General features: G+C 37.3%; 1 protein-coding gene across 1 annotated transcript in view; it reads right to left on the bottom strand.

Annotated features, from left to right (window-relative positions):
* Positions 1-395: 395 nt before the first annotated feature.
* Positions 396-14,833, bottom strand: part of ZMAT4 (zinc finger matrin-type 4) — a 335,088-nt gene continuing 320,650 nt past the window's right edge. The window contains exon 7 of the mRNA XM_025993639.2: positions 396-5,004. Coding sequence (XP_025849424.1) covers positions 4,989-5,004 — 16 coding nt within the window. The 3' untranslated portion in view covers positions 396-4,988. The remainder of the gene's footprint in view (positions 5,005-14,833) is intronic.

Below are 14,833 nucleotides of genomic sequence, written 5' to 3'. Positions count from 1 at the left end.
AGTTTCCTTGGAACTAGTATTAGGGAAGCTAATACCATCCTCTCATTCTGAGCTTCTTGGAGATGATTTACAGCCAGAGTAGTGGACTGATAGAACATGGGGTAGACCCAACGTGGCAACTCTTTGGACTTGCAATGAAAAAATCATTAACACCAATGTTATGCACACTGGTTAACCCTTCCACTAAGCTGTGAGGACAACTTCAAGAAATATGAGAATATACAGTAAAAAATTTGATTTCAAAGCAGAATATGTGGTCACTGAGTTGACCATCAGAAACCTTATCTTAGCATCATTGGTGGTCTTACAGTCAGACTTTTAATCATTTGAAGAGTGACAGTTCAAGTAGAAAATGTGCTAAGAAAGTAGTAAGGATGCAAGACGGGATTTCATTATTGTGTGTATCAATTTCACTTTTATTTCTTTAATTAAAAAATGAATAAATTTAGCAGCCAAATATCCTACATTTGTACATTACTTAAACATTCTGAAGCTGACACAGCCTCTGCGGAGCCTAGTGCCCACCTGTGCAATGAGGAAATCTGAGCTGGACTTCAGACAAGTGCAGATGATGTCCAGGTTTGGTGTATAACAATAGTTTAGTTCTTCAGAAACGATGTAATTTGTTAGTGATAGTTGGAAGTGGGGGAACAGGTAAAATAGGATTCTTCCCCTTCACTCATACAATTTGAAGATGATAGAATGTGTTTTTTAAAGGTCAGAATGAATTGCTAATTAAGTTGAGGCAATTGAAATTAGCAAATAAAACTGCTACTCAGAATAGTGACTAAGGAGTAATTAATCATACAGGAAAAAAATGGCAGCAAAGTAGACCACAGTAAATTTAGTTTTTAAATAGCTGCCATAGACCCTTCAGATGATGTTACTAAGGATGGTGAGATATTAATTCCTTTCCTTTCTGTTTAGGTTATACCCTTTCAAAAAGACAGTGTTCAACGTTTTTCTAGGAAGATACAAATCAAAGCCAATGTCCACCCAAACAACCTCTCTGGTAGGTATTCAGAAACATGTGGAGTAGTTATAACTCTTCCCTCTGTGTTTCACTCAATGTGTTATCATTATCCTAACCTTAAACCCATTATAATTAATTTTTAAATATAAATCACTGACATGTTTTGGCATTTTAATTATTATAATACAAAATTAATACACTCTTTAAAACCAGTGTTAACTACCGCCACCCCAACCTTTGTGAATGCCTGCTTTAAAATCTGCTTAAGAAAAACATTTTGGTTTTGCTTCTAGTTGCTACATTTGCCAGCTTGAGTCTGAGTCCATACTGGGGCTCTCAGAGTTGCATTTTACATCAAGATATTTGTATATTAAGTTTAAAGACAAATTCACCAACATGAATATTACAATGAAATATATAGATATAATTTGACATGCACATCTTAAACTAGAAAGCCAACTAAGGCAGCATTTATATAGAGATTTATATTTTTAAGCACTTGAAATTTATTAATTAGCTAATTCACACCACAAACCTATGAGGTAGTTTAGCATGACTTTAGCATGAATAAATTAGGTAAGAAGCCAAAAAAAAGAAAAAAAATCTGTCCCCATAGTAATATGTGGATCAAATCCTTCCCATTTTGGTCACAAAAGAACAACAATCAATTCTTTGTCTGAGCTGGTCAAACAAACAATGGATAATTTAGTCTGAATAGAATGTAGAGAGGGTGGTTATTTCATTACCTGACAGTTCAGAAAGTTTATTTTGTTACTGGAGTTTAAAGATGCTGTGCTCACGGTGACTTGCCAGGAATGCCACCCTCAAAGATCAGCTTTGGGGGAGGGTGGCTACTGCCCCTCCCCCAGGGCTCAAATTCACCTCCGGGAGTCCTAGCGTTTTTCATCTGTCTCATATTCTTCTTCTCTTGGTCTGAATGATCTAATAAACTCAATTCAGTAGAATGGTATAAAGACCCTTGCAGTTCCAATTTATGTTTATATGTTATCTAAGAGGCAAATGAAAAACAAATCCTATATGGGTCTTTGTGGCCAAACAATTGCAGATGAGAGTTATATTACTATTTTTATCAGCCAAAGGGATCACTGCGGTCCTCTCTACTTAGCAGATTGCTTTATGATGATATTTACTAGTGCACTGGGCTACGGAGGTTATATATAATGAAAACTCATTAATTTGGGTTTTGTTACCATGGCATTTGTGGCCACTGGCACAGATGCTAGTCAGAAGCTCACCTCTAAACTTAAGGAAAAAAACTTTGAAAAGTTAAGTGAGTTGTATGACCAGGTCTGTAGGAGTATTTTGTCTCTATAAGAAGACATAGACGATTTCAACCGCTTAGCAAGAATCCTTTTAAATACAGAGAAAAAAAAATACTCTAATATAAGGTGCAATTAGGCTTCTGCAGTTGTTAATTTTGCAACATTTTCCCCTCCCTGGAACAAAATTTCAAATGGCAGTAGTTGGTTACTTTAGTTGCCATTACTCTAAGTACTCTGGAATAGTGAAAACGGTTTCTATACTGATAATTTAGGTAGTTTCTTTCAAATAGAGTTCTCCTAGGTCCCTTGGATTGAAGTTTAATGGGAAATCCCAGGATTCATTCTTATCTCTCTGGGAATCTCTGCTGACACCAGGGGGCCCTACCCCTACCAGAGCAGCTCCGCATGTGCCAGGTCCCCATGGGTCTGTGCCTCTCTGCCAGAATTAATTTGGCTATTTTAAATTATTTACCTTACATCTCACTCCCATTGGTTCCATAATGAATTGGAATGTAAGACATGACCTAATTAAATAAATATAACCATACAACTACTACTATTATGACTAATAATAAATAAGAACAGAAAAAAACAAACAACTAGCTTTCTAAGCAGAGGTCTCCATCTAAGACTTCCAAAAATATAAATAACATTCATAGGCTGTTCTTGTTTAAAACTTAGTATGTCAGCTCCATGGTATATTGGAACAATAATTTCCCTTACTTATGCAAAAATTTAAAAAAAAAGAAATTTGAAAACAAACAAAATCTCTGGTTGGATATTCACTTTCACTTGACAAGTTGCCAAGGAGTGATGATACTTAGATGAGAAATTCTGAGATTCTGAGATCTCAGAATTCTGAGGAATTCTGAGATTATTCTGAAATAGTCTGATTATTAAACCCAGAAGCTTATCTGTAAAGGGTTTGGCATGCCTCTCTATAAAGCAAAAGAGATCTATGTTCATAGACTCATCTATATCAGCTCATTAATAAAGTAAAGCAAAAAAACAAAAACAAAAACATAAAACTCGAGGGTATGAGCTCCCTCACTAAACACAAACAGTAACAAAGTTTTGTTTTGGTTTCTTTGTGTGTGTGTGTTTTCTTTTTGTTTTTTTTTTGGGGGGGGGGTTGTTTCGATTTGTTTTTTGTTTTTTACTTGGACAGTGCTTATTTTACAGCGGAATTGACAAATAAAGCATTATTTCACACATTGGCAGAAGAGTCGTCATCGCAGGTTTGTAGCTCTGTTCTGTGCTTTCCAAAACAACAAATTAGACTGCTTCCCATCAAACCCTCCTTCCTTCCCAGGGCACAGCATGTGGCTGGTGTAGCTGATTCTCTCTGTAGGCACAGAAGCTGGCAGCCCTGGCCCCTCCTGAGTGGGCTCTCTTGAGGAAATGGTGCCAACTTTCAAACACCTTTATAACAATACTGTGCATTTCTAAGTCATTTAATTTATTGCTCAATGAGCTGTAACCACCTCAGCTCTCCGTGGAAAAACAAGAGACATCCAGAAAATCCTGACACCAGGAGATCAATTGCCTGTGGTCAGAATGTACAAAGGGCAACCCCAGTCAGAGCACTGAGAAGCACTGTGAATAGAAGTTACGTGTCTGACTTCGCAGCCAGCCTGCAGGACACCAGATCCAGTCACGACGAAGAAGAGTTAAACCCAGAGAAAGCTTTAGAATTTATACTCAGAGGCATTCCCCATCAGAGCTTAACAGTTTTCCAGTCTGTCATACTGGCCAGTGGTGTTCTTTCCAAGTGACTGAGCCTTGGCTCAGCAAGAGGATTCAGTGAGAAACAGAGGAATAGGGGGACTCACCATACCCAAGGCTGTCATTTCTTCAGGACTTAGGCAATTCTTCCCAAATCATCAGCACCCCACATCAGAGCCCACAATTCAGGCCAACTTCATAAGAAATATTCAGTTATTTCCCTCTCATTCAGGGGTTTTTGTAATGGCTGCCTTTGGGAAAACATTTCATCAAGGTCAACTGCTGTTAAGACATTTTTTGCCTAAGAGGATCATCATGCAGGCAAACTAATTCTTTTCCTAAGCTATTATTTTGGCAGCTTGCAAAGAGGACTTGGCTTAACCTTGAGAAACTGTTCTTTGAATGATCAGAAAAAAAGGATTTTCACCCTCTTTATTCTTGTTGTTCAGATGGCAAACCTGGCTCACGGTTTTGAAGGTGAAATGAAGGAGCTGTATTTGTGTCCATTATATATCTTCTACTAGTAGTGATTCATTCTGCTTCTGTGCATGTTGCCACCAATCATGTTCAGCGTGATGAAAAAATAATGTTTATGTCTTGAAAGAGGTGCTTCACGTCTCTATCATCAAGGATTTAATGAAATAATTATATGTTGAAGAAATCTAGAATAAATTAGAAATTTAGATCTTCCCACTGTCTTTAAGTTTGAATGAAGTTCCCACTGTTTGCTATAGAATCATAATTTAGAACATGTGCTAAATAGATCATCAGGAAAGAATTAAAAAATCCATCCAAATATCATAACTTACCACAAAATTAAAAGAAAGAAAGCAACAAAGCTCACTTGCTCTCCAAAACTAAGATTAGTTATATGTTAATCTGTGAATCCTCATAAGAAATGTTCATTGTTCAAGAAAGAATCCTCCTCTGGTGGTTGATAAGCAATTCTCCAGGGCAGAGAAATCCTGACATTTTTTTTTTTTCTCATCTCTTGATTGATGTTTTCACTACTTATTCTTCAGGCTATAAGACAGAAGGGAACACAGTCTTACCTTTTTTCATAATTACATATTCCAACCATCCTCTCTCTTTCCTCCCCCCTCTTTTTCTCTCCCTTGGTCTCTCCCCTCATCACTTTAGCTATCAAATTAAAGTAAAGCTGAATTTATATGATGAATCTTTTACATTCTAAATAACCTGTAAATATAATAACTCAATTACCAATGTCATTTCTATGTATGCAAAAGAAAATATATGTCTCAATCCTGTCAATCCAGACACTAAATTCATTCTGCAAGTTCTTAAGATGAAAATAACAAACTGGTTTCTATTCATGGTAGACTGCGCATACCCATCCTGAAGTTTCAGATATAACAACTTGCAGAATCCTCTTGTTGGGAGGGAGAACATTATAGCATTTAGATTTCAAATTATTGTTATAAACCTTATTCTCAATTCATTCAGAATTTTCTCTGTTAGATAAATAGGAAAAAATGTTTTCTGGTTTTACTCTCAAAAAGTATTGACTTAAATAGGTAACTAATCCTCTTTTTAAAAAAGATTTTATTTATTTATTTATTTATTTATTTATTTATTTATTTATTTATTCATGAGAAAGGCAGAGACATAGGCAGAGGGAGAAGCAGGCCCCCTGCCGGGAGCCCGATGTGAGATGGGACTTGATCCCTGGGCCCTGGGATCATGACCTGAGCTGAAGGCAAATGCTCAACTACTGAGCCACCCAGGCATCCCAATAGGTAACTAATCCTTAAATGTTCTTGGTTTTGTTTTTCTTTTGATGAGAAGATACTATCACTTATTGCATGCCTATTATGTGTCAAGAATTTCACTTTTTTTTCACTTATAATTTAATCCCCACAACCACCTTTAATTTGGATGTCACGTCTTCACATTTTAACAGTGAAAACACTGAGGCTTAAATTGGCTAAGTGAATCACACAGCTGCTTAAGGGTGAGGGCTGAACCCCAGGAAAGATCAGAATCAAAAGGCAAAATGCTTGTTGACAACCATGCAGTGAATTTCTCTCATGGTGCAGAACATGTCCTCTGGCTGTAGTGAGGCTGCCAAAACAGTATCTGTTCATAGTTGACAATGATCCCTAAAGCTATATTTTAGAGGGGACAGTGGTAAAAGTTCAGGGGCAGGTTAGAATCCTTACACAGATTTTCCTATACCTCATCACTAAAAGCTAAATACTGTAGTGGAAATCTGGTAAATGAAAATTCACAAGCTACAAAGGAAAATTCTATCACTCACCTAGAAGCACACAGCATATCTTAGAATTCTATTTTCCAAAAAAAAAAAAAAAAAAAAAGGCACTGTCACAGAATATTCTTAGGATCCAGATAAGAATTTGAATGTTGTTGTATAATGCAGACCAAAAGAAAAAGAAAACTATATGCATCTCTGGGAAAAAAAAAATCACTTTGGAATTTTGCATTGGAATGACCCTGGTAAGCACAACCATTCCTAAATGGTTGTTATAAAAAGAAAAATCCTGTTTTGGAATCCCACATTTGGTGTCTGTTCCATCTGGTCATGACCGAGAAAGTTCTACAGTCCTTGTCACTTTCTCATGTTAATCTGACATAAAGGTTAAAAGTTCTCACTGAGCAAACAAGTATAATCTCATTTTTATATATTGCAAAGGTGAACACTTTTCCAATTAAAATGGTTTGAAGTGCCACATCGCTGTGCAACAGTGAGAGGACCAAACACACACACTCAGCTGAGCAGTCTTCAGTTATGATTACATCATTAGAGGAAACTGGAAGAGATTTTTTTTTTTTTGTAACTTCTAGTAAAAGTGGTATAGTAAGAACTTAATCCCATAATGAGCAAAAATATCACACTCATCCTTTTTATAGTCAGAATGATTATTCAGATCCTTCTGAACACAGAAGTAATGACAAATTAAAATGTCTTTCAATTCCATATAGCTTTTATAATTATTCATCCATTACTCTTATTATTGCTGAAAAGGCTTCATATTTTAGTCAGCATCCCATTTGATACAAAAGAACATGGAAAATTTTACTGCTATTAATAAATATGCAGCCATCCAATCCAAGAAGAAAATTCTTTTTCATCTGAGAGATAAGCTGCATAATTCATGTATTTTCAGAAATTTCTTTAAATAGAAAATGAAGAAAGGCATAGGGAAAAAAGAATTCATTATACAGTTTCTATTTGTGGTGAGGGACAGTCTCTTCTCAGAGTCTGAAATTTAATTCAATTTGAAGAGGATTTCAATTGCATTGCATATGTACTAACATACTCATAGAGCTCACTTTATTTTTGACATATATCATCATAAAAATGATACAACATAGCTGCCACTTCACTTAAAAAATGTTCCAGAAGGTTACTAGGTACTTTTCTTTGGGTCTTGGAATGTAGTTAGAAAAACTTACAGCAGTTTAGAATGGGTACCTCTGCTCTCCAAAAAGAGAAATGTCCATGTCTGTGAAATCGGGGGCTCCATCTGACTGTGAGCTCCAGCCCCTTTAGGAGCTCGCCCCACACAGAGGCTTGATGGCTTTGCAGGGTAGGTCTGCATCCTGAGCCCCCGAGCCCAATGCAGAACCAGTTAAGTGAAGAAGCTTCTCTTTGTACTAGCTGTCCTTCTGCCCATTCAGACCTGGAAGGTTCAGAGGAGGCGGTGCTCCAAACTGGGAATGGATAGTAGTCATATGTACATTGTACATTGGTAAAGACTTCTTTTTTTTTTTAATTGAAGTATAGTTGACACACAAATGTTACATTAGTCTCAGGTGTACAACGTAGTGATTCAACAAGCTCTTCACATGCTGTGCTCACCACAAGTGTAGCTACCATCTGTCACGTACAACCCTATTATGATACTATTGACTATGTTCACTATTCTTTACTTTTCAACCCCATGACTTATTCATTCTATACCTGGAAGCCTGTACCTCCTACTCCCCTTCACCCATTTTGCCCAATCCACCTCCATCCTCCCATCTGGCAACCACCAGTTTGTTCTCTGTATTTCTGGCTCTGTTTCTACTTTTTAAAAATTTTATTTGTTAGTTCTTTAGATTCCACATATAAATCAAATCACATGGGATTTGTCTTTTTCTCTCAGATGCATTTCACTTAGCAATACCCTCTAGGTCTACCTAGATTGTCACAAATAGCAAGATCTCATTCTTTTTACCTGAAAAGGAGTCTTCAATACCAAAATCGAACTGTTTTCACCATTGAAAATGACCAGAAATGTATGCAGTCTTTCTGAGATGTTTTCAGGGGGAGGGAGAAGGATGGGGAATTTGTTCTGTTCAGTGTATTTGGAGATGGCTACTGGACCAAAATTGATGTGTGTTATCACGCACTGAATTTAAACTAGTTGATAAGCCGATTAAAAAACAAAGCAGAGTAACAACCTCAGCCATAATGAAGCCTGGTGTCTGATACCCAGAGAGCAAGTTTACAGGGACATGAGAAATGAACTTATGGACCATGGCTTCTATGAAATGATGTAGCCAGAATTTGTTAGTTTTGTTGGATGAGGAGCTTTGTTCTAGACATTTCCACACACATGCTGCTGAACAGTCATGATTTCAATTTTGTTCAATCTACTGCCTGAGATGTGCCATGAAGGATATCTAAGGATTTGTCACCTTTGTTCAGTTTATTACCATAGGACACAGATAAATCAAATCACACTAGATTTCCCAAATCAAGCTTCTCCAAATTTCTATTCTTCCTTTTCCTGCATTCTGTAACTCAGCAAGTAAGAACTCATGGCAGAAATGCAGTGTTTTCCCAGGTTTGTTTCTTTTTCTCCCCTACCCCATGAGCAGTCAACCACAAGTCTTATTGGCCTCCTATTTCATTCTGAAATATGTCATGTCCTCTGTACCCCTGGTCCATGTCCAATTCTTGGCCCTTGACATGACACTAAACTTTCTCTGGCATCTTTGCAACCAGCTCTGCTTCATCATCACACTGGTGTTCTAGTGCTTCACTAGGTTTCCACCGTCTACTGGAGAAAAATGTAATACTCAAAGGTCATTTGCAATGTGACCGCTTGCTTTCTTCTCCTCCAGCTCCATCTTTTTTGTCAGTGATGCCCATAATCACTCTAAACTCTCATCTCAGAGAGTTACTTGAGGTTTCTGAAACTGCCACACTCCCCCGCGCTTCTACAGTTTGCATAGGCTCTTCCTTCTGTCTGGGAATTCATCCTTCACCCCTGGGCTTCTCCAAATTTTCCCATTCCTCTTAGTGGAAGCATGTTCCCTTAAAATACCCTTTCCTGAACCTATCCAGACCCAACCAAATGTATTTGGAGTGTTTTGAGCAGCCCCTAGGGAATAGAGAACAAAGTCTCAAGAAATTGCCCAAGCCACAGTAAGTGATCAGTAAACTGCTATGCTTAAGACAGAGGGGTGCAATGTGTCTTGCTTCTGAGAATGGTGAAGGGCAGGGGAATGCTGGGGGTGGGGGGCCGGAGAAGAAAGAGGAGAAGGAAAAAATGTGGGAGAAAAGATGAAGCATGGAGAGAATGGAACCAGGAAAATGGATTTGTTCTGTGCAAGGTGCAACCTCTGTATGATGCCCTAATCTTTGAAATCCATCTAAACGAATAAAATATTTGCAAAATATTAACTGTTAGTGGGAGTTTATGTAGTCTGAGTGATACGGGGTGGGGTGAAGGAGAGAAGCACTCAAATTTATAGAGGAAGAAAAATGCAGAAAGACGATAAGACACTAGGAGCTAAAAACATAGGCAGGTTAGGATCCTAGCAGGTTGCTGTAAACTTTGCTGGGTAGTCTCATGCTGGTCCAAGAGGGCTGAAAGTGGGGTGGAGTTTAGCTGGCACCTCTAACATCTGGGTAGTACAAGGTGAATTTCTCCAAATCCTTCTTGGAAAAACAAGTCCCATATATTTATAACCTATTGTATAAAGGAATCATTTAAGAAAATTCAAGCTAATTCAGAGAAAAGTCTGATTTTAAGAATGTTCAAGAAGCTGTGAATATTCAAAAGTATAGAATATTTAAAATGAATGCAATCCATCACTTCTTAATACACAAAGACTAGCGAAATTGACAAGAATGATTTGTAATTAACTTACCAAAACACCTAAGAAAACAAGTCTCCTCTGTTTATATAGAATTTGCATTGTTTATATGCAAATGAATGCTACTGAAGTGCTAGAGAACAATTTATTCCCTTAAGAAGGCAAATATTCTCTCTATAATCTTGTTTACACTATCCATTTGCTTTGCAAAACATTTTTCATAAAATCACAAAATAATGAAATGTTAGAGGCAGAGGGACCTCAGGGATCATATAGGGAAGTCCATCATTTGATAGATGAAACACTCAACGGACCCCTGACATATCTGTATATCCCTAGCAAGTCTGAAACCTGCATCCTCACACCTCAAACCCCCTTCTCTGGGGGACTCCATTCCTCCTACAGTGGGGTGCTAGCCACAGCTGGGGCAGATGCAAACAGAGTAAGGGAGCTGCAAAGACCCAGGCTTTGGGGCATTACCAGGACCCCTCAGCCACTTAGACCTAGGTGAGAGAGCCCAGTATCCCTTTTCCATTCACTTACAGATCTGGAGGCCTGGTTAGTCCCTGTTTGTTTCTAAACCTCAGCTTCTACTTTGTCTCCTGCAGGAAATCTTTCCTGTCGATGTCCTCTTCTCTGTCCGGCCCATCCTAAGTGCTTTCCTCTACTATTTCTCTAACCACATCATGTTGCCATCTTAAGTGTATCCACTGTCCTCCCTCCAGAGAAGCCTTGGGACTCAATTTCTGTATTTTCAATGCTTACAATAAGGCCTGGCACAGAATCTATGCCTATCCTTCTCCAAATAAATACCAGAGACTAGAGAAGGAATGCATTGGCATGTTGGGAAGAAGCCTAACTCCCAGATGCTCACATTCCTCAGTTCCCTGTCCTATATCTTGGGCAAATCTACTTCTGGCTTTCATTTAGGGAAAAGAAAAACAATTAAGAATTCAAAGTATCTCTATTTTTATCTTTGTCTACTATTCTTATAGATTCAAAGGGCTTGTGATTTACAGTTAGAAATCTTGATTTTAAACTCCAACACCCATTATTACTACTTGGGTATTTATGTACCACACTTTCAACTTTATTTAGTTTCGGCTCATCCATCTATAGAACAGAGACATCAATTTTCCACAGAAGAGTGTCATAAGAATTAAATGAGATAGTATACATTAATATGTCCAGTACCTACAAAAAAAATTTAGAGATTCTTCTGTCCTTATCCTTACTTTTATTTTTTTATTTTTTTTTAATTTTTTTTTTATTTATTTATGTATGATAGTCACAGAGAGAGAGAGAGGCAGAGACACAGGCAGAGGGAGAAGCAGGCTCCATGCACCAGGAGCCCGACATGGGATTCGATCCCGGGTCTCCAGGATCGCGCCCTGGGCCAAAGCCAGGCGCTAAACCGCTGCGCCACCCAGGGATCCCCTTATCCTTACTTTTAATCGCTTGAAGGAAAACTTTCTGAGGTAGCTGTTATATAATAAAGAATTTTTTTTTTGTCCTAGGTTCTTGGGGTGAAGATAAGCCTTTGGAATTTCCCAATCATTAGGAATGTCTTTGCTTTTTGTTTTTGTTCTTAACATATACAAAGTGACATTTGGCTTTTTTCCCTTTGTTTGTTTATTGATTTATTGATTTTTAATTGAAATATAGTAGACATACAATATTGTATTAGCTTCAGGTGTATACCATGGTGATCTGGCAGTTATGTACAATAAGAAATGCTCACCATGATAAAAATAGTTACTTTCTGTCACCATGCAAAGTATAGTCAATTCACCTATGATAAAGGAGGCAATAGTATTCAACGGGAAGAACAAAGTTGGAGGAATTACAATTTCAGATTTCAAGATATATTACAAAGCTGTAGTAATCAAAACAGCATGGTAATCACACAACAATAGATACACAGATAAATGGAACATAATAGAGAGCCCAGAAATAAACTCCTACTTTTCTGGTCAATTAATCTGTGGCAAAGAAGGCAAGAATATACAATGGGAAAAAGACAGTCTCTTCAATAAATGGTGTTGGGCAACCTGGACAGCATCTGTAAGAGTAAAACTGGACCATTTTCTTACTCCACACACAAAAATAAAACCAAAATAGATTAAAGACCTAAATGTCACATCTGAAATCATAAAACTCCCAGAAGAAAACATAGGCAGCAATCTTTTTGACATCAGCCATTGAAACATTTTTCTGGCTCTGTCTCCTTGGGCAAGGGAAACAAAATCAAAACTAAACAATTAAGACTATATCAAACTAAAAAGCTTTTGCACAGGAAGAAAGCCTTAACAAAATGATAGGGGTGCCTTTGTTATTCACTGTGGGCCCTGAGGGGCTATGCTAATGAGCTGATTCATAGGGAGTTCCTACAGAATTTCAAGATGGAGGCTGGCCATTCTGGAAAGATCTACCATGTGATTAGAGGATTGAGGCTTTGAGCCACATTAGGAGCTTTTTGTAGAGGGAAGAGGGGCTGAAGATTGAGTTCAGTCATGTGGCCAATGAGTCAATCTATCATTTATCATAAGTAACAGTAAAAACTCTGCACACTGAAGTTGTCAGAGAATGAGCTCTACCATCAGATGCCAGACCTCAAATCCCAGATCTGGCACTCAGTTATCTCTGTGGCCTTTACCTCAGTTTCCTGATCCATTAGATGGGGATGATATAATAAGAGCACAGGTCTCACAGACTGCTATGAAGTTGAAATGAGTTAGTATACATGGAAGTATAATGTACCTTGTCCATAAGGAACAACAAATCAATGTCTCTTACTATCACTACCAGTATTAGTATTACTCTGCTACATGGGCCCCTGCTTTAGTTAAGTAGATTATTGTGCCTCATGTAACTGGCAGAAAGAGAGACAGTGTTGAAGTGAGATATGCTTTCTGGAACCTAAAGGCAGCTCTGGTTCTGTATGTTTCCAGGGTAGGTGAATAATCATGGAAAACAATGGCATGTAGCACAAAGATAGTGGGAGAGGGATGAATGCTAATATTTGATGGGTGCACAATGTTCCCTCCTGCCCCCCCCCAAAAAAAGGCTAAAATAGTCCAAACTATACTTTCCACTGTCATACCCAGTAACTACATGTGATTATGTAAATGTAAGACAATTAAAATTAAATACAATTACAAATTCAGTTCCTCAGTCACACTGGCCACATTTCAAGTTCTCCATAGCCACATGTGATTAGTGGCTACTATAATGTATAGAGACAAATAATTTCCATCATCACAGGGGGTTCTATGGGATAGTACTGCTCTAGAACTACCAAAAGTATCTGAAATCAGATGTTTTCAAATATAAACCATAGTTCTTTTATATGTTCTTTTATGTATATTTATACATGTATATACAATTTTATTAATATGTCTGCATATATTTAATTCAAATATAATTAACATAGTGGTATATTACTTTCAGGTATACAATATAATGATTCAACAATTCTATGCATTACTCAGTGCTCATTATGATAAGTGTACTCTTTTAAAAAAAGATATTTATTTATTTATTTATTTATTTATTTATTTATTTTTGGAGACAGAAAGAGTGCACACAAGTGGGGGGAGGGGCAGAAGGAGAGGAGGATGGAGAGAGAGAGAGAGAATCCCAAGCAGACTCCACACCCAGCACAGAGCCTGATGTGAGGCTCGATCTCATAAACCTTAGATCATGACCTGAGCCAAGACCAAGAAAGAGTCTGATGATTAGCCCAATGAACTACCCAGGTGCCCCTGATGAAAAGTATACTCTTAATCCCCTTCACCTGTTCATCCATCTTTTCGCCCACCTTCTTTTTGGCAACCACTGGTTTTATTCTCTATATTGTTTGTCTCTTTCTTGCTTTGTTCAATTATTTTATTTCTCAAATTCCATGTATAAGTAAAAGCATATGGCATTTATCTTTCTCTGACTGACTCATTTCACTTATTTAGCATTATACCCTCTAGATCCACCCACGTTGTTGCAAATGACAAGACTTCATTCTTCTCTGTGGCTGAGCAACATTCCACTGTGATATATATATATATATATATATATATATATATATATATATATATATATATATCACATCTTTATCCATTCATCTGTGGTATTTTTATTTTTAATTTCTTCAGGAACCTCCACACTATTTTCCACAGTGGCTGCACCAATTTACATTCCTACCAAGAATGCACAAGGGTTCCTTTTGTTCTATATCCTCATCAGCATTGGCTGTGTTTGTGTTCTTGTTTCTGTGTTTTTCATTTTAGCCATTCTGACAGGTGTGAGGTGATATCTTATTGTTGTTTTGATTTGCTCTTCCCTGATGATGAGTAATGTTGAGCATCTTTTTGTGTATCTGTTGACAATCTGGATATCTTCTTTGGAAAAATGTCTATTCATGTCTTCTGCCTATTTTTAATTGGATTGTTGAATTTTTTGAATTAATTTGAATTATTTGATGTATAAATTCTTTATATATTTTGGATATTAACCCTTTATCAGATACATCATTTGCAAATACCTTCCCACATTTAGTAGGTTGCCTTTTTGTTTAGTTGATTGCATCCTTTGCTGTGCAAAATCTCTTTATTTTGGTATAGTCCAAATAGTTTAATTTTGCATTCATTTCCCTTGCCAGAAAAGGCATTTCTAAAATAATGTTTCTATTGATGCTATCAAAGTGGTTACTGCCTACTTTTTCTTCTGGGAATTTTATGGTTTCAGGTCTCACGTTTAGATCTTTAATCTATTTTGAGTTTTTTTT

Source organism: Vulpes vulpes, chromosome 7, assembly GCF_048418805.1.
Source record: "Vulpes vulpes isolate BD-2025 chromosome 7, VulVul3, whole genome shotgun sequence".
NCBI classification, from domain to species: domain Eukaryota; kingdom Metazoa; phylum Chordata; class Mammalia; order Carnivora; family Canidae; genus Vulpes; species Vulpes vulpes.
Note: the sequence above shows the minus strand (reverse complement) of the source record. Positions and strands in the feature narration are given on the sequence as shown.